This window comes from Gambusia affinis, linkage group LG10, assembly GCF_019740435.1.
Source record: "Gambusia affinis linkage group LG10, SWU_Gaff_1.0, whole genome shotgun sequence".
Classification (NCBI taxonomy): domain Eukaryota; kingdom Metazoa; phylum Chordata; class Actinopteri; order Cyprinodontiformes; family Poeciliidae; genus Gambusia; species Gambusia affinis.
Window position 1 is genome coordinate 7,519,592 of NC_057877.1, and position 26,855 is coordinate 7,546,446.

The 26,855-nt window shown below is 40.8% G+C and overlaps 4 protein-coding genes across 4 annotated transcripts; 2 read left to right on the forward strand and 2 right to left on the reverse strand.

The window, feature by feature from the left end:
* The first annotated feature begins 452 nt into the window (after positions 1–452).
* LOC122839061 (UDP-N-acetylglucosamine/UDP-glucose/GDP-mannose transporter-like) lies at positions 453–5,869 on the forward strand. The gene is made up of 12 exons (XM_044130311.1): positions 453–699; positions 964–997; positions 1,085–1,171; positions 1,290–1,357; positions 1,443–1,514; positions 1,652–1,720; positions 1,951–2,053; positions 2,611–2,703; positions 3,287–3,354; positions 3,533–3,611; positions 3,688–3,770; positions 3,992–5,869. The coding sequence occupies exons 1-12, from the start codon at positions 590–592 to the stop codon at positions 4,095–4,097; spliced, it is 972 nt and encodes a 323-aa protein (XP_043986246.1). The 5' UTR covers positions 453–589; the 3' UTR covers positions 4,098–5,869.
* si:ch211-121a2.4 (transmembrane protein 205) lies at positions 5,392–10,488 on the reverse strand. The gene is made up of 4 exons (XM_044130313.1): positions 10,344–10,488; positions 9,282–9,412; positions 8,080–8,243; positions 5,392–7,910 (listed from the first exon to the last, which is right to left on the reverse strand). The coding sequence occupies exons 2-4, from the start codon at positions 9,379–9,381 to the stop codon at positions 7,608–7,610; spliced, it is 567 nt and encodes a 188-aa protein (XP_043986248.1). The 5' UTR covers positions 9,382–9,412; positions 10,344–10,488; the 3' UTR covers positions 5,392–7,607.
* A 237-nt stretch (positions 10,489–10,725) lies between these two features.
* On the reverse strand, positions 10,726–20,916 carry dhcr24 (24-dehydrocholesterol reductase). The gene is made up of 9 exons (XM_044128908.1): positions 20,549–20,916; positions 19,387–19,542; positions 18,758–18,863; positions 18,135–18,253; positions 16,851–17,114; positions 16,630–16,773; positions 12,263–12,460; positions 11,971–12,152; positions 10,726–11,481 (listed from the first exon to the last, which is right to left on the reverse strand). The coding sequence occupies exons 1-9, from the start codon at positions 20,777–20,779 to the stop codon at positions 11,328–11,330; spliced, it is 1,554 nt and encodes a 517-aa protein (XP_043984843.1). The 5' UTR covers positions 20,780–20,916; the 3' UTR covers positions 10,726–11,327.
* On the forward strand, positions 20,809–26,821 carry si:dkeyp-51f12.2 (uncharacterized protein LOC100151460 homolog). The gene is made up of 3 exons (XM_044128909.1): positions 20,809–20,896; positions 21,725–22,527; positions 23,653–26,821. The coding sequence occupies exons 2-3, from the start codon at positions 22,145–22,147 to the stop codon at positions 23,888–23,890; spliced, it is 621 nt and encodes a 206-aa protein (XP_043984844.1). The 5' UTR covers positions 20,809–20,896; positions 21,725–22,144; the 3' UTR covers positions 23,891–26,821.
* Positions 26,822–26,855: the final 34 nt, after the last annotated feature.

The window sequence follows — 26,855 nt, forward strand, 5'->3', positions numbered from 1 at the left end:
AATTTATCTTTCATCAGCCAGTTCAATAAATCCACATCTCAACAGTGGGTCTTGTTCACAAATGTACAACTATTTAAAGGAAAATAGGTTTTCCAGGTCTATTACCAAGAAGCAATGTTACAACAAAGAACTAATCACTCAAACACAAATTTCTTAATCAATACACAAACTGTTCATTGTACCACTGCATGTGTTCACTGGTGAAAACATTTCCCTGTGCTCTAACTATAATGCACCATGTTATTGAAAATAACTTGAATGTTCACGGCTGAATGTCCACATTCCAGCTCAGAGCTGCGGAGCGGCAGTAGCAGTAAATGTGGAAACAGATCCCGTTTCACCCTGCAACTCCTGGATATCAACACCACAAGGACACAATTCAATGTAACCCTGAAATAACTTCATGGCTCCTTGTGGGAGGGTTTCAGACTCACGGCGGAAGTTGTAAAACGTCAGCTAACGTTCTGGCTTGGCGTGGTGCGCACGCGCACGCGCTGCGTGCATCTGCGAGGGAGCGGGCGAGCTCCTGAAGTGATGATGGCAACAGGGGGAGAGTAGAGGCTCATAGAGGAATGAGAAGTTGCCGGTGATGGCGGATAAACCTTCCACGCTGTTCGTGAAGCTGTTTGCCGCCGGGTTTTACGGTTTCAGCTCGTTCCTCATCGTCGTGGTGAATAAAAGCGTCCTCACTAACTACAGGTAACTGTTTCTCCAGCGCCAGCGCGGCTGTGGGGGCGGGGGGAGGTTGCCGAGCTAGCTGTAGTGTAGCGGCTGGGAAGTTGCGGTGGCTGGGGCAGCGGAGGCAGCCAGCCGAGCCCGTTAGCTCCGCTGTCCGCTAGCGAGGTTCTTCACTGCCGCGGAGAGAGACTTTACTTCTTTTTCCTTGTTGTATTTCTAAGTCGTTTGTTTCTTGTTTTGTACACGTTGGCTAACATTGAGGTGCTTTTTCATCTGTCCCTCCAGGTTTCCCTCGTCAATATGTGTGGGAATAGGACAAGTAAGTTTGGGTTTCTCATGGCTCTTTGTAAGCGGGTCAGTGGCAGAGAGAGTTGAACTTATTTCCTCTGGCGTGTCTTTGGTGCAGATGTTGGCCACAGTGGTTGTGCTGTGGGTGGGCAAGGCTGCGAGGGTGATCACCTTCCCAGATTTGGATGAGAGCATACCTCACAAGGTAAGACTCTCAAATACTCAAGTTCATAAAAGATGCACAATTTGATGATTTTTCTTTTTCTTTCTTTGTCTTGTTTTCATGCGATTGTAAACTTGATGTTAATTCCTTGCCTTCCCAGACATTTCCTCTACCTCTCCTGTATGTGGGAAATCAAATTACTGGTCTTTTTGGTACCAAAAGGCTCAAGTAAGTACTCATCAATGCACTGTTCTCACAGAATAACGTGACTCGGTGGCTCATTCTCTTCCACTTTGTGTCCTCTGCCAACCAGTTTGCCGATGTTTACAGTCCTCAGGAGATTCTCCATTCTTTTCACGATGCTGGCTGAGGGATTCCTGCTGAAGTAAGACTAGCCATGACAAGATAACCCACTTTCTTTCTCCTTCAGATGTTGAATGTGACACAAAACGTAATGCCGGTTATTATTCTGCGCCTCAAAGCGGTCGGATTAAGTTTCATTGTGTTTGACCCCCGTGGCAGGAAGAAGTTCTCCAGGCCCGTCCAGCTGACAGTGTTTACAATGATCCTTGGGGCGTTCATAGCCGCAAGGTGAGCTTCTGCTGTTTCCAGGTGCCCTGGCTTTTACCCGCACTGGGATTACCTTCACTACAAAGCGCGCCGTTATCTTGATATATGCTCACAAAAGAGTTGTTGTGACCTTTAGGAGCGCCGCCGCTCATCTGCAGTAAAAGACGCAAAGTTGAAATACAACATGGCAAAAAAAAAGAAATAAAGACTGTTTGATTTATATGCCTTTTCCGCCTGTTTTATGTTTAAAGTGCCGACTTGTCCTTTGACCTGCAAGGCTACGTCTTCATCCTGATGAATGACATCCTGACCGCGGCCAATGGAGCCTACGTGAAGCAAAAATTAGACGCAAAGGTATGTGGTGGGACCATCTTGATGAATGGTGGCCATTGTTGGGATGGATTCCTGATGCGATTGAGTTCCTGTTAACTCTGGAGAATCAAATCCCTCCTCTAGGGATTTATGGGTCGCAGTTGTTTCTTAAGTCAAGTTATTTTACTCCTAACAAAGTAAATTCTTCAACTTTGAAATGTGTTTTTTCCCCTCAGAAACTACCTTCAAACAGCACTTGTATCCCTTTTCTTGCATGTCATGGAGGGGAAGTTGGATCAATAATGCTTTGTTAAAGCAGGAGCGAGTTTTAGCTTGTCTTATTTCAACTTTTTATGTCACAAGAGCAGATTGCTCAACTCTCACATTACAGCAGGATCCAGATTTAGCCCACGATGTCTAGAGTATACCATCTGCTTGTGCAGAGCAGGACTGTCATCCGGGTAAAACGAGGGAGTTAAAGATGGGAAACCGAGCTGGACGAAGAAGCGGTTCAGCGTCTTGGCAACGCATGACATCTGTACTCTGTCTGAAAATGTAGTGAATAACTCACTCTTTCTCCTGTGTTTTTTTTGTCACAGGAGTTAGGAAAATATGGATTATTATACTATAATGCATTATTTATGATCGTGCCCACTCTGCTATTGGCTGAAGTGACAGGAGAGATGCAAAAGGTGAGTGAGCTGTCTCTTCTTTTTGTTGTTTTTTTTTGGTCCTTTCAATTGAAATAAAACTTTGGATTTATCCCTGGTGATTCCATGTTCTCTTTTAGACAAACGTATCGCTTCCATTGTGTCTGTCAGTTCAATTTCTTAAACTGAATGCCATAAATATGAGCAGTTCCTTGTGTGGGTTATGTTTTTTTTGGTAAGTCTTGGCAGGGGCCTGGTGGTCCGCCCAGCTGGGCCTCAGCAGCCCAAGAAGCACAAAGACGCCATTATTCACCTAGCTGAGTTGTTCTAGCTGTTCCAGCAGCAAGTCTGGACCGAATCGCTACAGTAGAGATACAGTTAAAGGCGTTTCTAAAGCCGATGGGATATCAGCGCTGGCTCTTAAAGAGGGGAACAGTGCCAGGAAATTTAAAAACTTTTTCGGTGCTTCCACTGAACGGTGTTCTGTTTCCATCCGTTGAAACCTGACGTTGCCACACCCAAAATCAGTGACTCAGTGGTTCCTAATTGCAAGGCACCTTCCCCCTGTTTATGAATTTGCACTTTTTATTTCATGCTGATTCCGGTGCTTTGTTTCCGTCTGCAGGCAGCAGAGTTTGACGGCTGGTCTGATGCGTTCTTCCTCTCCCAGTTCGTCCTCTCTTGTGTCATGGGGTAAGATCTTTGAACACATTCATGTTCATGTAGCCGCATCTGGAATCGCACTGAATGAATGTGGTTTTTATCGGTGGTGAAATCCGGATGCCGCTCATGCTTGACATTAAATCACTACTAACTTCATGGAACAAACAACAACGTCTAAACACTTCTTTTTCCCAACACTCGTTTCTAGGTTTATTCTCATGTATTCCACTGTACTATGCACACAGTACAACTCTGCGTTGACCACCACCATCGTGGGGTGCATTAAGGTGAGCCGCGGTGTTTCGCTAAAGCTGCAGACGAATGCAACCGGACACCAAACGCATTGCTTTATTGATGTTGCAGAACGTCCTGGTGACCTACATTGGGATGGTGTTTAGCGGAGACTACATTTTCTCTTGGACTAACTTCATAGGTTTGAATATAAGGTATGAAAATGCTCTTTGTCAATGAATGTGCTCCGTCGTTGTGTTTTTAAGTTGTTTTCAGAGACAAAAAGATGAGTACGCTTGTCACTCCTAGTTAATATTGTCATAAAATACCATGCGTGTATATGTTTTGGTGAACATAAAGAAAGGCCTGTGGTCGCTTAGAAACGTTTGGAGACATGTTGTGTGCTAACTCGTTTAGCTGTGTGTGTCGTTTGCAGTATTGCGGGCAGCTTGGTGTACTCGTACATCACCCTCACCGAGGAGCAGTCCAACAAACCGAGCGACAGCACCAAGAATGAGATCAAGGGGAAGGTTGTCGTGTGACAGACACTGGATTGGACGCCGGTTAGCGAGAAAACTCTATTTTTAGTACGACTTTTATTTATGGGGGGGGGTCTAGCAGCAGATTGACGGAAACGCTGGGAGTGGTTCTCCATTTCCGCTGCGCGTCTTTAATGGAAAAGGAGCCGCACCGTCACGCTGCTGCTATGGCCACCAAATCCCCCAGAGGGATTTTGTTACAGAATTTTTTTTAGATAATGTTTTCACATGTCTTATATGGGAATGTTAAGAACAAGGGAACAATAATATTTATATTCAGATGTTTTTAGTTGTTTTTCAAGATGGAAACTGTTTATTTCAGGGTTTGAACATTTCAGAGTTCAATCTTGGGATTATGTATTGTCATCAGCTGTTGTAAGCATGAGCGTACTGACGCATCACTGGGATAAGAGTCATGGTTATTTAAAAGGAACCGTTCTTTTTAGAGCCTTTTCTGTTTTTCTGCTGTTTACACTTCGGTACCCTCTGAGAACAACGAAATGCACTGACGCCGTCTGTCCCCGTCTTTAGTCTTTAACGTTTTGCAGTTTCCTAGCAGATGCTGTTGTAAATCTGTTACAGACTGTAAGGCAGTGATGTGGAGAGATGATATGAAAAGATTATTTGGATCTTCCTCCTTCAGTATTACAGTTTTCTGTCGTGAGGGTTCTTTCCTTGGATTCTTAAACCCTGTCACCGGTTGTGTCGATTGAAGAATTTGGCAAGCAAAACCTTGTGCGGTTTTAGTTTGCGTTGTATTTTTATTTTTTTACATGGTCGTCTCGCACTTTCAACAGAGGTAGCTCTCACAAAGCAGAACAAACTAAATGTCACCTGCTGTTATATTTGACTGGTGAAACTTGGAGATTATCGTCTGATCCAGGAATTCAAGTTTCTGGCATTTTAAAGTGTTAAAAGTGGATTTGTTTTATATTTATTCTGTTTTGTTATTCTTTTTCTCTATGTAAGATGAGTAATTATTGATGCTGATAAAAATTATTTGTAGCTGGAAAAAAAAAAGTATTTTTACATTGAAAAATTACCATTAGCATTTTCGTTTTTTTATTTTTCTCTTTCAATAAAATTTTTTATATAAGGCTCATTGCTAATGAATATAAATTAATTGTTTCGAAATGGTCTGTGCCGTTTGTCATTAAGCACAAATTAGGATGCATTTGTCTTAAATGAGTTCAGCTTGTTTAGCGGTTGTTTTAAGTGCCGAGTCACGATGCAGTTGGTCCAGTGGCTAACCCACCAATCACACTCAAGTTTGGGTTTCCTCTTTTATGAATCCGCCTCAGGAACCTTCAACCACACTGTGGGTCACTTCTTTGGCTTCATACAAGTTCATAATGAACAAATTAGTGTGAACTCAGTTTATTTTTTTGGTTCTACTATTACTGCACATTGTAGCTTAAGGGGTTGGAGGGATTATAAAATGTATTTGGTTATATATGAACAAACAGCAGCTTACTGTCAAACACTGTTCACACAGTATAAAATAACCTGATTCCACTTATTCTTATACCTGCAAAATATGAAACATCATGACAGATTATTAAACAAACTTAAAAAATATTTTAATGAAAAAAAGTCATGTTTAGACAGCATGGTTAAAAATCCCACAGATGTGAACAGAAGGCAAAACATCTTAACCCTACAACCTTCATCTCACCTATACAGCAGATATAAATATTGACACATCATACATCTTTTTATACATTTACATGTTTACACAAGAAAATACAATTTAAAACTGCTACCAGATAACCTTGCATTGTTTTTGCCATTACTGTGCGTATTAAAAAAAAAAAAACAACCCAAAAAAACACCTTCACCAGTCCAGGCCAAACTTCAGAGTCTACTTGGCTCCAAATATCTCAGGACAGTGTTTCTGCTTGTGCTACTTTCCCTCAGTTCAGAAACAGTACATGTGCATCCAAGAGCAGCACAAACCAGAGTAGATTTTAAAAAAACAACTAAAACTCAGAGCAACAGATCAGAATTTACCAATATATTATTTTTGAAAATACTTGAAAAGGAACAGAAAAAAAACAAACAAACAGTTGAGTACATATCTTCTTTTCACGGTATAAAGCAAAATTAAAACAGTACAAACATGTTGGAAAGCATAACAGATCTCACCCACTATGACAACATTTTACTTTCTGTTGATGTCCATTTCCCCCTTTACCAGATAATTTAACATAAATATAGTGATGTACAATAATCTGTTAAATAAACCAAACTAAAATCCTTCACCTCTATGTACAAAAGATAACGCTTTAGAAAAATATTATGCATTTAAAAACTTTAGGTGGCATTTTGTGAAGGGACGTAGATGACCGTAAAGCACCACACCAACCAGGAACAATAGCACCTAGCAAGACGACATTATAAAGTAACATTTAGAAAATCGTTGACAGTTATTTATGAGCGCATCTCTAGTCATTGGCTCTTTGTGTTTTCTTCATAAAACACATCTTTATTGGGATGCTTGCTGCTGTAAGCAACTTGTCAGTTTTATTACTAATTAACACAACCACAGGGAAAACAAAATCGCAGCTTGATACTACATAGAGTTACCACAGATAATTCATCAAAATAAACCTGAACTGAGATTCTAATCATGTAAAAAAAAAAAAAAAAAAAAACTTCCAAATAACTTCTGCATCAGTGCAATCACTAAATTCTTCAGTGAGGAACGTTGCTCATGCCATTCACAGCAGCCAAAAGACAACCAGTCAACCAATCAGATGACAGGACCAACCCGCTGCCTTAAAGGTCACTGAGTGAAGTGCCTCCATGACAAACGTAACTTTTGTAACGGTGCAAGTCTAGCCTGGAGCTTGCTGTCCAGCTGTCTAAGTGTTCATACCTGTCGTTTTCATACCACATACCAGCCAGGAGAGCTAAAGATAGCACACCCTTCCACTCTGAAATGTGAAAGGTGGGAAAGAAAGCCAGACAAACCAGTGAAACTGCAAAACTGCAGAAACTCCACCCTAAACAGGGAGAGCAGGAGTGAGCTGTGCAGAAGCACTTCCTTCAGTGACGGTTCTGGTGTGTGGGTATTTAAAAAGAAACGATGCAATCCACATTAAGCCAACTATTCCTACACGACCTCATTTTTTTTAAAATAGCAAAAACATTCAATTGACGTCAGTTAATAGTAGGATACTGTATTACATCTGTAAAGGTACATAAAAAGAAATTTGAAGGCAACCACAGCTGTCAGCCAATCTAGGTGAAAGATGAGGCATTGCAGGCACTGACTCATCTTTAAAAAATCCTCAGGCGAGACAAGAAGGACGACGGCCACCAACAGACGCCCGTTCCTTTCATTACTTCTGAAAAAGTTCAAGGAAAACAAGGATCGCCCGACGTTTCGCCTCAGATTAAACAAAGCATTAGGATTTAAATATGTCCACCGCTGCCAAATATCAAGGATTTATTTTGTTTTTTCGGTAGCGTCGCAGTAAGAGATTGGAGTACAGCTGAAGTGTGTCGGCTTCACAGATGTGAGAGGTTCTCAGCCATGTAAGAGAGACTGTAAAAGTTGCAGCCAATGCAGCAGAGGTTACACAGAGACGACAGCAGCCGGTACACCCACAGGCGCCTGCAGAGGTGCTTGTATTTCACGTCTGACTCGCACAGCTTGGCGTAAGCCTCGCGGTTAGACGAAAGTCCAATATCCTGACCCAGGCCGCACGCCTGCTCGATAAGATGCATGTCGGCCATTATCTCTGATGTCATTTGGCCAAACCACTGAGCGTTGACCGCCGCGACCGTCACCGACACAAAGAAGATGAAGATCTGGAGACGAAACATCGGGTTTATGAGGAAAAGAAAGACAAGACAAGCACATCCAGGAAGACAAGAAATCCACTGCAGTTTGAGGTTGTAATGTGACAAAGAGTTAGAGTAGAATGACTATATTTGTAAAGCATTATATAAACTCATATAGGAAAAATACCCAACATACCTGAAACGATTCCCTGTCATCCAGTATGTCTCTGGGATGATACACAGCGTAGATGGAGAGGTTAAAGAAGGCACAAGCTGAACCCAGGTGGAGGTAGAACGGAACAAGACGACTCTGAATGAACCCATACGTGTGTCTGTTCAGGTTGTTGTCCATTACAAAGCCTAAAGAAATCACAGTTTTTCTCTTAATAGTTAATACTTAAACTAGAACATCATTAATAAGATAATTCTTAACGGTTTCTGATTTGTGGCATTGAAAGTGATTGTCAAGTGTTAATTTATTCACCATCATGACTGATAGTATTTCTAGAATACTTTTAAGAAGCTGCTGGCCTACAGGCGGTTCCTTCATTGTTTTCATGCTTCACAACTTAACTTGATGGTTTACAAGGAAACTTTAACATCTTACTCTTTTGTCTGTTATTTTCTACTTTCTTCACAACGAATCAATTAGGATGACAACTCTATTTAAATGTTCAGAATGTGGCCTGTCAAGATCATGAAAAAGCCATTTATTTCAGAGTTAATTACAAGGCATTATCCTTCCAGATGTTATCAGAAATGTCCTACATAAGCTCAAATAACAAGAACAGAGCGTCTTTCTTCCTCTAGTTCTTGTGGAGCTGGATCAGATTCTCTTACTTTTATCACACATTCAGTGTTTTGTTGTTATTAAGGTGTACAGTTGGCATACCAGCCCGTTTATACCAACTGTAGCAAAAACTTATTTTCTAGAAGAAAGAATTAATTTGATATATATATATATGTCCTAAAATAAAGAAAAACAGAACCTCACAAGTAATCAAGTACATTCTAACCTCAGCTGATCACAATTCACAACTACTTTTACACTACAAGTGTGCTTGCTAAATTCCGCTACTTCTAGTTTTTATTGTACTATATACATTTTTTTTTAGTTATTTTGTGATTTGACACTTTATAAACAAACATGAGCTGAATTTCATTTACTGTCCAAACTATTGAAAACTGATAAAACCATTAACATCCAGCATGTCATGCCTGAACACTTCCTTACTGTGTGCCAACATCCAATCTACACAAATCAAATAAATTATCGATATATGCGCTGCTCACGAGAAGTTATGATAAAGTCTGCTTGAATAAAAAGAACTTCAGATCACTTGCTGTTAGCATTGGTCTCCTGGTGACGTAAATATCCGGTTTGTGTGTGGCACCTACTTGAAATAAAAGTGACCCAAATTTGCATCCCCCAGTAGGTGGAGAGAAGCAGCAGCTGCAGCAGCTTCACGGTGTAGGTCGGCTCCTGGTCAGTCGCCATGATGTTCTCCACAACTTCTCACCTCTCTGATCTGTTTTCAGAAAAAAATACAAAAAACCCCCCCCAGTCCAGATAATGTTAATGCCTCAACTCCAACTTTACTCCTTTTGTCATGAGGGTACTTGACCTTTACAAAAACCTTTTGAATAATATCCCTCTAAAGTTTGGACGATAGCTTCCAAGCGAGAGAAAAAAAAAGATTAGCTTCAATACGTCACTAGGAATTTATAGAGGGTGTAGTCCAGGGGTGGGCACTCCTGGTCCTGGAGGGCCGGTCTCCTACAACTTTTAGATGCATCTCTACTTCAACACACCTGAGTCAAATAATAAGGTCATTAGCAGGACTCTGGAGAACCTGACTGAACTTGGGAGCTGATTCAGCTATTGGATTCAGGTGTGTTGGACCAGGGAAACTAAGAGTTGCAGGACACCAGCCCTCCAGGACCAGGAGGGCCCACCCCTGGTGTAGTCTGTCTACCTTTCTTATGTTTGGGAGATATTTCTGTCAATTTTGACCTTAATCCATTTGAAACTTCTGCCCTGTTGTCAAGGTAACAGGTTAGCAGGGTTTGACCTCGCCTAACGTGTTAGACTCTACAAGCTAGCCAAGACAATTTATAATTTTTTTCTTACACGTCGAAATATGCGTGTTCAAAACAGATAGTTTTGGACACGCTACAGAGAATTAATATAGAAAGCAGTAAAACTATCAAAATAAATCTCTCATAGTAAAGTAGTATAATGTCTTCAAATTCTACCTCTTCATCGTCGAGGCAAATTAGTGAAGAAGCTAGATGTCGAGCAGAGTAATAAGCTCCACTAACCAGCAGCTAACAGCTAGTTGAATAACCCACGACTTAGTTTAACTTAAAACAATTCATTATGAGAAAGGTCGTAATGAATTCAACTGAGATCGAGTAAATGATAGTTAAGCTGCAACATGAAAGTACAGCTCGGTTTACCTGTGTTGTAAAAAGTGTCAGGAGGAATTTCTCCGGTCAGAAACAGCACTCTTTACTTGCTGACAGCCTCGTTTGCTCCTCCAGTTCATTGCGGTCACACCGGTTCAGGGAGCGGAGCCTCTTATTCGTCTCTGGGGTTTATAGTAGTTTTTTATCCAATCATGTTGCAGTACCGCCCCCTGTCGTGTCATCCGGTTACTGGCTTTTTTTCCCCCCTAGTAGTCGAAATTAACCGACCACCAGTCTTTATAGCTTCTCAAATGAACTTCTTCTTAGTCTGTCATTATTTTTTTTTATATAAAACAGACTAATTCAAATTTAGAAAAAAAGAAAAAGAGGAAATATGATTAGGTTGTCACCAAAGGAGGAGAATTAACTTTATTATACAATATATTTTTATTTGTTTGATTCTGACGTGCCCTGTGATAGACTGTCCAGGGTGAACCCGCCTCTCACCTGGAACATTAGCTGGAGATAGGCACCTGCACCTCCTGACCCCACTAGGGACAAGGGTGTACAGAAAATGGATGGATGGATGGATGGATGATTCTGACATTAAAATAGCAAGATTTATGTTTTTTGGTTACAAAAAAACTATTTCGACAATCACTTACCAGGAGCTTTTAGGAGTTTAAAACACATAAGGAAATATTGCCAAACATTAAATTTTAAGATAAAAATAAGATTTAATTATAGTAATCTTTATTATCATTATAGAAACCATGTAATGAAATTTATTTTATAAGGTATCCAAATAGGCTCTCCAAAGAAAGGACTTCAATGACAAGAACTCATCAAAAATAGTCATGCCTTTTTTTCATGTTGTACAAGAAGTTCGTCACTGTACCAAAATAAGAACTAAAGTGTAAAAAAATAGTAGTTCAACAATAAAAGGTGTATTCTCATGTGCAGGACGTTTGTCTGGTTTCAGTGGTGTACCGCTGGTGTGGGATATCAGACCGGAGAGAAGAACAGAACTCGGGCTCAGTGGCGGGCAGATTTACAGATTTTATCGTAAACTTCAGGGAAAGCTTCCTTACAGCCCAGCTCGGCTCTCAGTTTGTGGTACAGCTGTCCGTCGAACATCTCCCAAAACTCCTCCCGATCCATGTACACATCCGCATACAGCATCTGGAACCTGCAGAGGAGCATTTAAAATGCAACAACAGAATGTCAGGTGTTGCATGTAACTATTGTTTATTTTAGATTTTTTCAGACAATGAATCGATTAATCATATGAGGAAAATTTTGCATCTGTTTTGCTGAGGATTTTTCACGTAACTACTTTAGAATTTTTTAGACAATATTATAAATTGATAAATTTTTGCATTAACCATTCAATAATTGGATAGAAAATAACAGGAGATCCCTAAATCCCACTTGAGGAGTTACGAATAAGAAAGATCTTTTTTTTTTTAATCTTCAATGCAAATGTACAATTTAATCTCTTTTTTTATGTTTATGAATGTTGTCCTTTCAGCAAATGGTATTAACATTTAATCCAGTTAACAATTAATTGATTACTAAATTAGTTGCAGATTATTTCAATAATCCTGATTAATCCGATTAATCGTTTCAGCCCTGGTCGCATGCGTTTCAAGTTTTGGCTTTCAGACAGGAGGCTTACCCATGCACGTCTCTGACAAACTTCTCCAGCTGACGCGTCGAGGCCTTGGCTTCGAAATGTTTGACCTTCGGCTCGCCGTACGCGCCGATGTCCACGTACAGCTCTTCCTCCTGCTGGGCCTTGGGGTGGACCATCCCTCTGCCGGGCGGCAGCAGGAACGGGCACAGCCACAGCGGGTAAACCTGGGGAGAAAAAAAACAAAAACCACAAGTCGCTCTCATGATTCAAGCGAGACGCAGTTCATCATGAACAGAGTGCAACGTGACACGTCGATCAATATTTTGAGTCTCACATTGATTTCCTGGTGAAAGCGAGTGATGGCCGCCTGCAGATGCTTCATGGGTACCAGCATGTCCTGGACCACGTGGTGCTGCTCGTACAGCCGTCTAATGGTTTCTCCCTGGGTGAGTTTCAGCAGAGAGATCTTAGGGGGAACCATCCATCCAAAAAGCCAGCGAAACACGGGGTTGTTGCCAAATGGGATGATGTCCTGTAAAAGAGGCGCAGACAACAATAGCTTTGAGCCGTGTTATTGGATATTTTTTTTATCTATAAGTTGAGCTGCCAAAGGTTTATTTTGGCTTTTAGGTGCTACAATCAGAAGCTGGAAGGCAACAATCATTGGCTTCTAATGATGTGTGTTTTTTTTTTCAATGGGTGAAATAAATACAAGACAATTAACTTTAGTTGTTATCGTGCGTTACCTTCCAATCCACACAGGGTCATAATTATAAAAACCAACCTCCAAACCACACATACAACCTCACGAAAATGTTATCCTTCTACAAGCTGCACCTCGACCTCAATACTTCTGGTAGTCGTCTACAAGCTTCTGGGATAATTCTGGTCGGATATTCGATCACCCTTCTTGGCAGAAATGGCGGCAGTTCATTTCGAAGGGCTGGGTTTCCGGCAGGGATCTGGCTTTTAAGCGCAGCCCATAAATTTCAGTGTGGTTCAGCTGGAAAACCTTTAGATGTTGCAACGACTCCAAACGCGCTACAAAGCTGGTTTTGAAATTGGTTTTAAAAAATAAAAATGATTTTAAAAAAACAAGTTCATATTAACTTTTGAGTCAAATCAGAGCCAGGAAGCTCATATGTCAGTGTTGGCATCTCAGATAAGAGAAGCAGTCAGCGTCCACTTGAAGATTTCCTCTAAAGGTAAAGCTAATTCTTGGTTTTACATGAGTGAAAGAAACTGTGAAAATCAGTTTTCTTTTTCCTTACACACTCATGTTCATATATTTCTTTATACCTGAACCCCTCCCTTGTAAAGCAGACTACTGGAGATTTATTTGATTCATTCATCCACATGCCCACAAGAACAAACTCTTAAAGCGGTGAGTCTATATGGGTTCTTCTGTCCTATGCAATCTTCTTCAGTTTGCCTAAATTTCCACCAGAGGGCAGCGCACAAACAACAACAACAACAACAACTTCTGTCTGAGGCTATCAAATTCAACACCTGGATGATTTCCATCACAGACTGCCCTATTTCTGTCTGCATTTCAAGTGAAATGTAAACAGAGACAAGCTCCTTAAAAAAAAAAGTAAATAAATAAAAATAAAAAGGTAGCAGACTAATGCTCAGAGGACTCTACCTTAGGCATCTGTCAAACCAGAACTCTGCATAATTCATCAGGCCATTTACTGTTACTGAAAACAACACTGTCAGGCTATTCTCACTAATGGCTAATGGGGTGTGTGTGTGTGTGTGTGTGTGTGTGTGTGACTGGTGCAGCATTAGAGCATTAGGAAACTAGGGGGAAACGAGCAGGGGAGTTGTTAAAATAGTCTTCACCTCCACACTCCTTATAGTGTCATACAGACTGATGGACTGTACTCTGACTGACTCTATCGGCTACATTATAAGTCAACATGCACTCCTCCATTCTGGCAACTGTTTTAAATTCAAATTTAGCACTTAGGATTTTAGTGTTTTTTAGTATTTTTAGCTCTTAGTAATGTTGGTCTGGTAATTGTGTTAATTTGGTGATTTAGTGTTTTTTTTGGTATATTGTGTGAATTGTAGTGTATGTTGTGTGTAATGTCTTGAGCTGCTGGGACCTTGAATTTCCCCTTGGGGATCAATAAAGTATTCATCGTCTAAGCTCCTGGAAACAGGGATTCTGTGTGACTGGGTGGACCTGTACATCGGTTTATGGTTAATAAGAGTCTCATTATTGTCTTTGTGAGGCCCTAAACATCTGGATTCCATAAGCTGGCCCGATGACAAAATTATGCACTAATAACTGTTTTGCTGCAGCTGCATCCTTTGCTACAAATGATCAAGCATACCCCAAAGATATGTTATTGCATTTTAGCCAATAAATGTTTGCTTTCTTATATTTTTTTAAAATTGTTTATTGGTGTATTTTAATGCATTTAATGCACTCCAACTGTATGAAAGGGCCTAAATGAAAATTCTGCAGAATGTGCTAATATTTTATCCCATTAATGAATTAATAATCAGAATAATCAATTCATGAAACATTAATTGATAGCAAAAGTAATCATTGGTAGCGGCTCTGTATTATTAAACACAGTAGCTGGCTCTCTTGGTGTCTTCATTCGGTACAGATCCCAGAGGGTGAAGCTCACGGCTGCTTCAAGAGGAGCCAAGACCAAATTGTATCCCCATCATCTCAAAACAGCTTCACTCTCAAATACATCACAGCGGTTAATGCCAACGCTTTTCTATGAACTGAGGTTATCTACATCAAAACTGATATTGGCGTGGGAAAGGTAGGTTGGAGGCAGTGCGTCACCAATAACCTTCCCACGTGAAACGCACAGACAGCCGGGTATGTAAAGTAGAAAATAATCCTATGAAGTGTTGTAAAAAGCAAAAATATGGGTGTGCTGGCACAGGTACAACTCAGAGGTATACACACACAGACAAAGTCTCTCCGAGAACCTGTTATCGGTAATATATGCCTTTCCTCTCACTTTAAACTTTACTACCACGCCTTCCTCTACTATTTATTTATTTATTTTTCCCACCAGGGGGTCTTTTGTGGGCTCTAGTGTCCCTTATATGACAGTAGGCTGACAGGAAAGGGGGAGAGAAGGGGGAAGACATGCGGCAAATGTCGTCGGGTCCGGGAATCGAACCCGCGACGGCTGCATTGAGGGCTGAAGGCCTCCAAACGTGGGTCGCGCTACCCCCTACGCCACCGCAGCATGCCCCCTTCCTCTACTATTTAAGGGGAACAATAAAGACTCATATCCTAAGTATAAAAGCTAAAAAGATAAGGTCATTGATTTTGAAGCCTCCAGGTGAACATTTAGCTGCTTCTGTTTCCTCAGGTAAGTAGACCTGGAATAACAGAAGTCATAGTTTTCTATATGCGAGTTAATTTTTTTTTTCAGCAAACAGGATTTCGAAAAGGCAGACATTGATTTATTAAAGAGGTATACCAACCATATAGTGGTTTAAAAGACCACTAATGGAGTGGTAATGGACTCCTTCAAATGTTTTGATTCATTTTGCTTTCTGATGGTAAAAACATTTTTAATATTTGAAATGGGGTTGCTTTGGAAACTTGCTGCATTTGCAGGGAAGGTCAGGTTGCAAGTACTAAGTAATTACATAATCAATAGGCTAATTGGTGAACGACATCATAATAATCTATATAAAACTTAATTTCAAACAAAACTATGGCCTTAGCTCAGGATGTTTGGGTGGTGAATTATAAATGGTAAATAGTAAACTCAGTGACACCAAGACAGAGATTTCTGACTTTTTCACCTTGACTCAAAAATCCTGAACTTTCCCTTTAAGAAACAGAGAAACAGTTTGAATTCTGTCACTGTGGGAAAAGTGTCATGTGGTCCACTTTTTATTTTATTTTCCAACAAAACAGCTTTAGCAGCTTTACAATCAATATTATTTAGTTTGATTCAAACCAGAGCATCGGGCAGCAGAGAACGATGTTCTCACTGGTGGCTGACTTACCAGGATTTTCACATCCTGTTGAAAATCACTGGGATGTGACGAAAACATCGCACAGCGATTAAGAACAAGATTCTGCCAGAAACGTTAGACAATTCTGTGTGAAAATTTCGGCTGCGAGGTCTTCAGTGTGGTGGCAACTAACAATTATTTTACTAATCAATTATTCTATCTGTTACTCCGATGATCGATCAAATAATTGGAATAAAAAGTGGCACACAATACAGATTTTTCACTTGACAGCTCAAGCCTGTTTTATGCAATCTTAGAAATGTATAAAAAGATGTAAATAATCAAATAACTCAATTCAAATAAATTTTTTTTGGCCTAAAATGCAATAATATAGCATTCCTTTAGTTAAATTGAACCGGGTGGAGCTAAAACTATGCTAATAGTGGTGCTAAGCTTTGCAAATGTAAATTATATATAAATATATGGCTTAATTACTGTTGCTTATATGTTGCTCTTCAGGAAGTGACCTTATTTAGAGTCTGAATACTCTAGTTAACGATTGATCGATTACTAAATTACTTGAGTATTATTTACTTGCCACGATTAATCTGATTTATCGTGTGAGCCCTCGTCTTATCCATTATCGATTTGATGCGATGAAGCTAAAGGTGGGGCTACGGTGTTAACGTTGGCAGCCGAAAGCTAAAAAGTGAAAAATAACAGACGATGTGTGTGTGTGTGTGTGTGTACCTGAAGCTCCCAGAAGATGCTGCGTGTGTGTCGGTGATAGTACTGCCTCAGAGGGATGAACTCCACTCCACTGTGGCCTCCTCTCAGGTAGCTCTCCACGTGCTTAAAGAACCAGGGTTTGAAGTGCAGGCCGATCCTGTTGATCTGTTGTCCAGGAGGAAGATCCGACATCAGACGCGGTCAAAGATGGAACGGCGGACCTGCCAACGCCGGCGCCTCACCTTGTCCGGCTCCGCGTGGTCGGTCATGGTTCCCGTCATGACGACGGCTGAGTCCAGGCTGTACTGGATGCCCTCGACAAACGCGTTCCGCTTGTCGGCCGACGCCTCGGCAAAGCGTCGGCAGATGTTCTCCAGGCCTCTGATGGGCTCGTAGCGCAGCTTCACCCAGGACCTCGCCGGGACTATTTTAATCTCTGCCGCGACCAGGAATCCCAGAGTGCCACAGGACCAGGGAACGGCGTGGAACAGGTCAGAGTTCTCCTCCTGTTTGGGGAAAAGCAAAAACCCTAGTTTTTATTATTATTATTATTGCTCTCAGACTGCTTTGCTTATTATTTGTATCTTTTAAATGTCTAATGTTAAACTACATCGGGGTTATTTTTAGGGCTGAAATGATTGAAAGGATCAGTCACAATGAATCGATTATGGAAATAATCGTCAACTAATGCAGTAATCAATTATACAGATTTTTTTTAAAAAAGACCATTTGCTGGAAGAAAAACATTCATAAGCCAAAACGTCACAAAAATACACACATTTTTAATTTAAGATAAAGAAAGAAAACCATCTCTGTCTGTAAATGTGTTTAATTCTCGAGTGGCATACTTTTAGCGTCACCTGGTTCAAATTCTGTAAATAAGCATCTGCTATTAGGCACCTTTTCCTACCAAATTATTAATTGGTTCATCCAAAAAAAAAGAAAAAAAAAGAAAATTAGCCCTACACTATATTGACATCAAGTCAATAAGCACAAAGTGCTGAACCTTTCACATGTTGATGTTAGACGTGTTTTGAAGCTACAGATGATCACATTCAGTAAAAGCAATGCTCACCCCATCCTATCCCAAAGGAGATAAATATTTTCTTACTTTTTTTGCATCTTTAATGTAATTCTAATATTGTATAAAAAAAAGACTTGAATGGGAAAAAAATAAAATAAAATCGGCAGATTGTGTAAATTTTTTAAATCAGATTAATCATCAGAATAATTGGTTGATTAATCAATACTGAAAGCAACTGTTAATTGCAGCCCTAGTTTTTATTATTATTATTATTGCTCTCTGTCAGCTTTCTAATAAAAAATAAATAAATAGAAAAAAAGTCTGATGATTATATAAGACAAATAAGTATTAAATTGCTATAATTTTGACCTCATATGTTGTTTTTGTGACCAAAGCTCATAAATTTGTGATGCAGTAACAAAAACATTATCTAAGCCAAATATTTTCCCTCTGCATGCCTGGTCTGCTGTAGGATTTAGGGCCAAACCGGTGCAGTACTTACCTCTGTGCAGCGCACCAGGCTGCCGTCAGCAAGGACCAGCTCGTACGCGACACATATGTGTTGAAAAAGCCCATAAACGTGGGAGGAAGACTCGATGCCTGTGCCCATCACCAGCCCACCTGAGAAAGAAAAAAACAAAAACAAAATGCTTTACTGTAATTGAATTTCTGCCCGGGTGAGAGCAACAGGGGGGCCAAACAGACGAGCAGATAACAGCATTCGCCTGCTGCGAGCGCGTTGGTCTGTGGACAGCGGGATAAATGAATGTAGCACGGCCTGATGGGAAAACATTAGATCGCTGATGCGTAGATTATGGCATCAGGAAATCCATTATGAAACTCTATCCAGGGGTGCTTCCACGCTGCTGCGGCCATTTCCTCCGGGTTTCATTTTGCAACGGCAGAACCCCCACCCTTCTTCTAACGCAATTAGAGGAGCAGCCGTGGCTCTGAACAGGATGCACTGATTGATGGAGGGTTTGCAGATCTCCGTCTCGCGCAAAAGCTGTGGAAATCACAGCGCGATGACGGATGGGTTTTCTACTTTTAGGAAAGCGGAAGGAGAGAAATGAAGCAACACTGAGATGATGAACCTAAAAATAATCCGACGTGCGCTCGCCTCACCCACTGTGAGATCATCCAGCTCCGGCAGCACCGGCAGCGTCCAGCCGATGGAGTTCAGGAGAGCGGTCACTTGGCCCATGTTGGCCAGAGGCTCCACTCGCACCACCTGTACATGAGACACTCATGAGTAAAAAAGTAAATAAATAACCCTTTAACTTGTCTTTTTAGAAAACACAAACTTTTTGAAGTCATTGTTTGTCAAAAAACCCTTTTTTTGGACAAAACATGTCCTTTTTTTCTCACTGTTTGACATTAAATCAGATTAACATTTCTTTTTTTTCAGGTCGAAAGCATCTAGAAGTACCTATTATCAAAAATGATATTTTGTTACTTTAACTACTATGCATTTAAGAATTATTTTTAATAGGGTCATGATTTTGTTAAAGTTAATTCAGAACATCAGAGAAAACTTTAGTAATCTGCTAAATGACAATTTCTAAATGCTTAGAGGTATGTCTGCTCAAAGAATTACACCTAAGAATAAAGAAAATATTCAGAAAAGACAAATTGAGTAATGAGTCAAAATGTTGATTACAGGGACCTTCAGGAGTTAAGATAATCCGTGTGCATGGAGGGAAAAATAATAATCTCCTGCGGCGTCCAGCTTCTTGTCTCCTGGTTTCTCCTACCTGCCTCTTTGTGTCCACCTCCAGAATGTCCATCATATTGATCATAATGTTCTTGTGGATCTTCTTGTATTTTCCCACTCTGAGGGACACGGTGAGCCAGCCGGGTCGACCGGTACACATGTAGGTCCCACCGCCATTCTTCCTCCACTCACATACCTGTGTTTGACACAGAATAAGAGTACTTTTGCAGTATTGTGTACTATATAAATCTACTTATATACTGTAAATCTTTGTGTAGGCATTAAATTTAAAGGATATAAATGTTCCAAGTCAAGCGATGCTGGGGAATGTGCAGGAATTGCAGCTGCTTAGTGCCCCCTGCTGGTAAGGAGGCTTTAGAGCAATTTAATTTGCACTAAATGGTCTATTTAGGACACAAAGGAAAAACCGTCATAAATTGGCGTAACCATATCAGTGCTAATTCAATAATAATAAAATTTATTAACTATCACAATGTGATAGTTGATCAGCAATTTAAAGCAAGAATGGGTTCATATTTTCCCAATCATTGCTTGTAAACAAAACATAAATGAAAACCAACTTGTATTTGCACTGGCAAGTCAAATATTGTACTTGGAAATAAAACAAGGATCCCCTCTAAAATCCGGATTCTGGTTAGGAAAGAAGGAAATAATCAATCAGACTCAAGCTAAGAATCCAATATGGCTGCAGCACACACAAAACACAATGAAAGCTGCAGGTATAAACACTTCTGATATGTCTCATTAAGTCTGTAACACATATAGCGTTCTATCATCACTATATGTGAGCATGTTGCTTTGATTTGACATCATAAAATAACGAGAAGTGCATTTATTTATTGCTAATGGAGGTAGCACCAAAACAAACTGCAACTTTGACCGGCATTCCAACTTGCAAATAGAAAGCAACATAAGTCCCACAGCCAAGCTAAAGTCAAATCAAATCAAAGCTTAGCCGGAAGTGCCTGCCCCCCCCCCCCCCAAATTACATTCTACTCAGGTCCCCATTGAGTCTTCTGTCGCCCCTGGTTCACACCCCGTACAAGCTTTTTCTGATTCAAAACGCATATTATATACAAGTTGATGGCTACTGCAGTTCAGATCAGGAGAATATAAATCCAGCACACCTGTGTTGTGCAGGAAGGTTGTGATGATGAGATGATGACGTAGCCCTCACTCACCTGTCGCTGGATGTCTCGCACGCGCTGGTCGTGCAGTTTAGGTGCCGAGCACATCTTAAAAATGAGCCACGCTCTCACATAATAATACACATCGAATATAACCGAGAGGGGCAGTAAGAACAAGCACACGAATATCCACCGCTGGTGGACGATCACGTAATCCAGACCTTTGACTCTGATCCAGAGCAGGAAGAAAACCAGCAGAGCTCCTAAATACAATAGCGGACTCATCGCGTCAGCTCGGGTCAGAAGCCGGTCTGATGGACGCTGCAGCCAAAATCCGAGCTTAAACTTTTTATTTATTTATTTATTTTCAGCTGGAGTAACAGATTCCCGACTCCTGATCAGGTAGGTGTACTTCAAACTCCGCCTGTGTTCAAGGCTGATTGGTCGATGTTCCGAAAAGGGCGGGGCTTGTTCCCTCAGTTTGCATCCTATTGGTTAACCGCGCGGCCGTAGGGCGTGGCAGAGAGAGAGCGTGTCTGCTGATTGGCCAATCGTAAAGCAGACGGACTCTCACACCACGCTATCTGCCCACATAGGAGCGGGCGAATTTACAGGCAAAGTGCAACAGAGAGTCAAGACTGCTTTCAAAAAAAAAGTTTGACAATCTGCAGCATCACTATGTGAAGCAATGTATTGTTGCTCCAACTATATCCTTTTCCCACCATTTTTGTCCTCATTTTTAGAGAATTGCCAACTGAACAGTCCTATACCATTTGGGAATCGGTGAAGAAAAAGATTAAAGTCTTAAAATGTTCCTTTTATTCACTTGGAGTTTTTGTGACTTTAATGTGTCCAGCTTTGCAAAGCCACGTCCAGAAGACCTGCCATAGTGACTGCAGAGACAGGTGGTTCAACACAGCACAGCCTCGTGTTGGTTTGTTTATCAAATAAATTCTCTGTAAAACAGAGCATGACAAATGTAAAACTGTTCTTGGAGTGTAAATGCTTTCGCAAGGCATTATGGGACTTATTTTCTCTTTATTTAAGACAGGATGCACTTTGTAAATTTCTCAAATTAAATTAGGGCTCAGTCATGATGCTTCATGACACACATTGCTGAAGAATACAGCCAGTGGTTCTCTATATTACATCCATTTGTGCTCAGAAAAACAGCTTCGACCTGCACTCTTTCACTCTGTCCCTCTTCCTGTCTCTCATCCCCTCTTGCAGACACACACGCAGGCTAAAGTGGTACCCTTCGGACACATTAGAGGGAGGGTGGGGCGCCAGTAAAGATTTCTTAATGGGCTCTGCCGTCCTCTTGTCCATCTGGCTTGATGATAAACACACAGCTGCTCAACATTAGCCTGATGCGCATCAGAGCGTTCAACATTTTCATTCTTCTTTTAAACCCCTCACCCCCCCAAGTTTTGCAACAAACCAACAATTTGGATCAGAAGAGGGAGAACAAACACATGGACTAAAAATGATTGGCAGTGTTCCAGCACTATTGGAGATGGAAGTGATGGAGACCAAACAGTGAGATTTAGAAGGACTCGTCTCGTCGGGGTTTCTTGTAAAGCGGTTGGATCTCTGGTCTTCGTCAGAGTGCACAGGGGGACCGCGCTCTGTGCTATTGTTTACATGTGAATGACACCATCCAGCCAGCCCCAGCCCAGCAGAGAGCTCAGAGACAGGTTGCAGTCCTGTGGGGAGATGCCTTCCCTGCACCACGGAGCGATCTTCGTCGGAGCCTTCCTCATTGTGACCGGGGGCTCCACAGCCTTCCTGGCCTCTTACCAGAGCCGCCTGCAGGCTTTCTCGCTGTGCTGCGTGGTGCTGGGGGTGGTCATGCTCATCCTGGGACTCTTCTGGGCCATGAACAGCAAAAACGTAGCGAACTACAACCAGCGGGACTTCGACCCGGACTGTCCCCATTACCCATACAACGACTACTCCAACTACTCCAGCCATGCTCTCTTCTCTCCTCAGCTGACTCGGTTCCCAGAGTCCCAGTCCGTGTTTCTGCCCAGGTGGGTGAACGAAGAAGAAGGGAAAAAAATGCTGTCATTGTATTGGTTGTTGGTTTTCGACTACTCATTTTATTATCTAACTTACTTACTATGCCTTTTGGTTGAATCCAACGAGTAAAAAAAAAAGCATCACTGTTTAAACGTCTTGGCATGTTTGTTGCTGCCCTTTCAATAAGGGTTCAGATTTCAGTTTGCCAAGGTAATGAAATTTGCCGTCTGGCTGTTTACTCCCTAATATCACTTCTTTCACTCTACAAAACACAAACATCGTCCTGAGAAATGTTGCAAGTGTTGGAACATTTCAAGCATCCTATCTCTGTGTGTGTGTGTGTGTGTTCCTGTTGAGCCTGTGGCTGTGGTTCCTCTGAATGTTGCTGTTTCTGGTATCTTAAAACATTACTTGATGCTTCTGAAAGAGTGAACAGCTAATTAAAACATTCTTACCTATACTACTTAAACTCATCCAAGGGTTTATGTATTCGTGATCTATGACTTCCTGTTTCCCTGGGCTATAAATAGGACCAGATGCAGAGGCGCATTTCTCTTAGTCACTCTCTAAAATGGGAAACATAAGTGAACATGCTGTTTAAGCAAAGCAGATGCATGTCGAACTTCATAAGTCGGGGGCCGGTTATGTCACATCAGTTGGAGCTTAAACCGCGACTTTAACTCGATTGGTTTGATGTGGTCGGGTAACTCTTCGGATTTTCGGTGGGAACCACAGGATGAATACGTGGAAGAGTACCGTGTTCCCACTGTCAGAAGTACACTGGAGGATCACTGATCCAAAGACCCTTGGAACCTGGTTGGAGTGGTAGCATCACACACCCTTTGAGACACAAGAAATGTTCATTTTATAAATCTAGTGGTTTTTGCCAGAAAACTTAAGCTGGACCATAATAGGGGCGTTTCACCAAACAGAAAAATCAATTGTTTTTGATGCCTAAGTCTTGGAGGACATTTTTGGGTTGTACTGAACTTAAGAAAAGTTATAGGGGAAGACTCGTACAAGTCCTGTCTTATTGGCAATGTCAACAAGTCTGACGTGTATATCAAAAAAAGCACCTTTACTGTTTATGTTTTCTTTCACACGATTGTTCTCAAAACAACTTTTTCTGGCTGTAGGACGATGGAGAGCCACAGGAATGCTACTCGTGGTGAAGATTTCGACTATCCACCCATGGACTGTGGCGGGTTAAGCCCAGCACCTCGCCCTCCACCGTGGCTGGAACCCCCACCTCCGTATGAGGTCGCCATCAAGACCACCTGCAGCTCTACACACCTGCGGCGTGCATATTCAGACACACACCTGGCAACAGAGCCCTTATTTGGACAGTCGAGAGAGATTAGCTTTGAGGTGTGACACATCCTCTTGTCTTTAAAATGGGCACAAATTTGATGCTAGCTCCTACCTTTGTGATTCATTTGAAGCCTACGTCTTCCTAGTTTACTGCATGTTTTTTTTTTCCTACATTAAATACGTCAAACATGATAAAGCTAGTTCGAGGTAATTTGGGCAAAATAAAGCATTGCAAGCCAACATTTCAACAACTTGCTAACAAATACTGAGCTTGCTTAAATATCATTCTTACATTCCAAACTGAGTACTACATTGTTTTTCTAGAGATCATTCTAGGATGATTTGTATTATAAGACATGTATTAGAGATAATATTATTACAAATTAAGTATGAACTAAGAAGCAGCTACAGCATGTTAGCCTAGCTTAGCAAAACACAGTGCTGAGGTGAGTTTTAATGATGGCTGGGTAACAAAAGGTAACCCATTTAATAGTGACATACCTACTGAATTTCTTTTTTTTTATTTCTTTTTTTTTAAATCTTATTCACCAAATATCAATTCTGGAGCCAGAAGCTTTAATGAACCAAGACCGTTCACCTCTATTTGCATGAGGCTAAATCATTTAAAGGGGGCAAAGCCTCAATCATGCACACCACTGAGCTTTGACGCAGCTAAAATGATTAAAGTAAGAAGTTACAGACTTTTCTGACTGAAGCTATGTTACTGTATTTTAAGCTTAACGTGTGGTTCTAAAACTACAATGTGTAGGGAAGAGCAGAGATTGATTCACTTTTGGAGCTAGGTTTAAGGGGACATTTTGAGGAAATACTTTTTATTTTATCCCTCTCCCAATCTAAAAGTGAATCTCAAAAGGCTATGCAAAAAGTTTCGAGATTTTGTAGTGTATGATGTAATGTCCGGTGTTTTCCCACATATAATGTGATACATAGCTATCACAATTGAACTGAAAAGGTAGCAGATTTCCTCAAAGTGGGTGGAAAAACAATTAAAAAATGCAACATTCTGGTTGCATAAGTGTAACCAAGCCTTTTATAGTAACTGGTTGAAGCTTGTTTTGACTCAGTTTCAGCATTTGGCTTTTGCATAAGTCTGTCAGCACCCAACATTTTGACTTGCCAATATTTTCCCATCCTGCTAACATTTTCAGAGTCTCTCAGACTCTGAGAGACCCAACTCTCTTCCTGTCAAGTTTACTTCTAGGTTTTGGCTTACCCATTCCAAATCTTTAATCTTCATCTCATAAAACATTCGTATGTGGATTTGGATATATATATATTTGGGTAAAAGGGGGATATACAGCCAACCTGAGACTGACCACACTTATCACTCACACTTTAAATCAGCAACTATGCAGTTTGAGGACTTCCAGAAGCACATAGATCAAATGTTGGATAATGAATGTAAAGAAAACCAAATATATTGATTAATGCCAATCAAAGAAACTTGCCTTTTTTTTCTCCCTCTTCAAATCAAACTGAAACAATCTGAAGATAATTTAGCATCTGGCTCAGTTGCAGAGGGTTTTAACGCATTTGACAGTAGATTGTTATTTTTTCTGATTTGCAGCTTTTCAACAGCAAATCAACAAGGTCGTTAACTTTGTTGGTCGTACTTTGACTGAAAAGAGTTAGCAGTGACGGAGACTTCGTCACAAAATACCAATATTCACAGGAGTTCAGAGAAGGAAGTGTGACGAACGGTTGTTTTAAATACCGTCCTTTAAGTTGTAGCAAACCTTTATGTGCCGAGCTTTGACAATCACTTTGGGCTTGATGGGGGGGAAAACATCAGCAGTTGAAATGATGTTAACCTCCATCAATTGCCTTATAGCGGCAGGAGCAAGCAGAAGGTACAAAACCTGCCTTAATTCAACAAATACTTGTGCACGCTTATTTAATTTTTTAACCTGCAAAGTTGCACGTTTCTGGGGGGGGTTTTTTGTGAAAAAAGAAAAATCTCAAACAAATGCTTTCCTCGTTTTTTTTTTCCATTTGTGTGCTTATTCTCCTCCTCATTGTGCTGGAAGCCTGGGAACACTGACTCATCTGACCATATGTGCTTCCATGTGCTCAACAGACCATCGCCCTTCTTTGGCGTAGCATCCTCTGCTTTTAAATATTACAACACGGCCGATTGCAGTCGCACATTTTCTCAAATATTTTTTTTTCCATTTTAAAGAATGGCACCAGAGTGGTTGAATTTGAATCAGTTTTCGAGGCGCCACCTTCTTGCAAAGGCTTTTATCTCCAGCGCTGCGACGTGGAAATTGACTTCCAGCCGCACTGAACTCGTTTCTTCATCATCTTGGGGGGCGTTCAGGTACAACTTGAAAGGCTTACACATGTATCCACCTTAACTTGTATGTGTCATGTTTATTGTTTGCTTGTTTATATGAATGTGTGCTTCATTTCTGCACAAAAGCTAAAAACATCAACTGGAAACCATTATCCTAGGTCGTAAGACAAACGATTCAGACAGAGTTACAATTGTGAAAAAAAAAGAAAAAAGAAATAAGGTTTGTCGAAGCAGGCAAAAAAACAACAACAACAACAATAGAATGTTTTCTGGATGACTGACACTGAGTGCATAATACTGCCATCACCCTACATTGCACTATTCATTGTAAAGGAAGAAGCTGCACTGCACTCCTCTGATCTCTGACCGAAGAAGCACAATAAATGCAGCCTGCAGGATTCACAGAAGTAGACAAAATTACTGTGTGTGTGCATGTTTAATGTGTCTGGTTATTATTATTATTATTCTTGAGAAAGTGAACATCTATGTCAGATCATGTGAGAGTGTATTAATTTTTCTTAAATAAAACACATGGATGGAAGAGGCAGTGCTGATATGTTTTGGTTTTTTTTTAGATTTATTGCACAGACAGTTTGCATGGCTTTTATTTTTATTTACAAGTTCAGAAAAGTTCACAAATACGACCAGTAAACTGTTTCATCAAAAAAAAAAAAAAAGAGAAAAAAAAGCCTGGTGGTGCCCGGGGTGGGC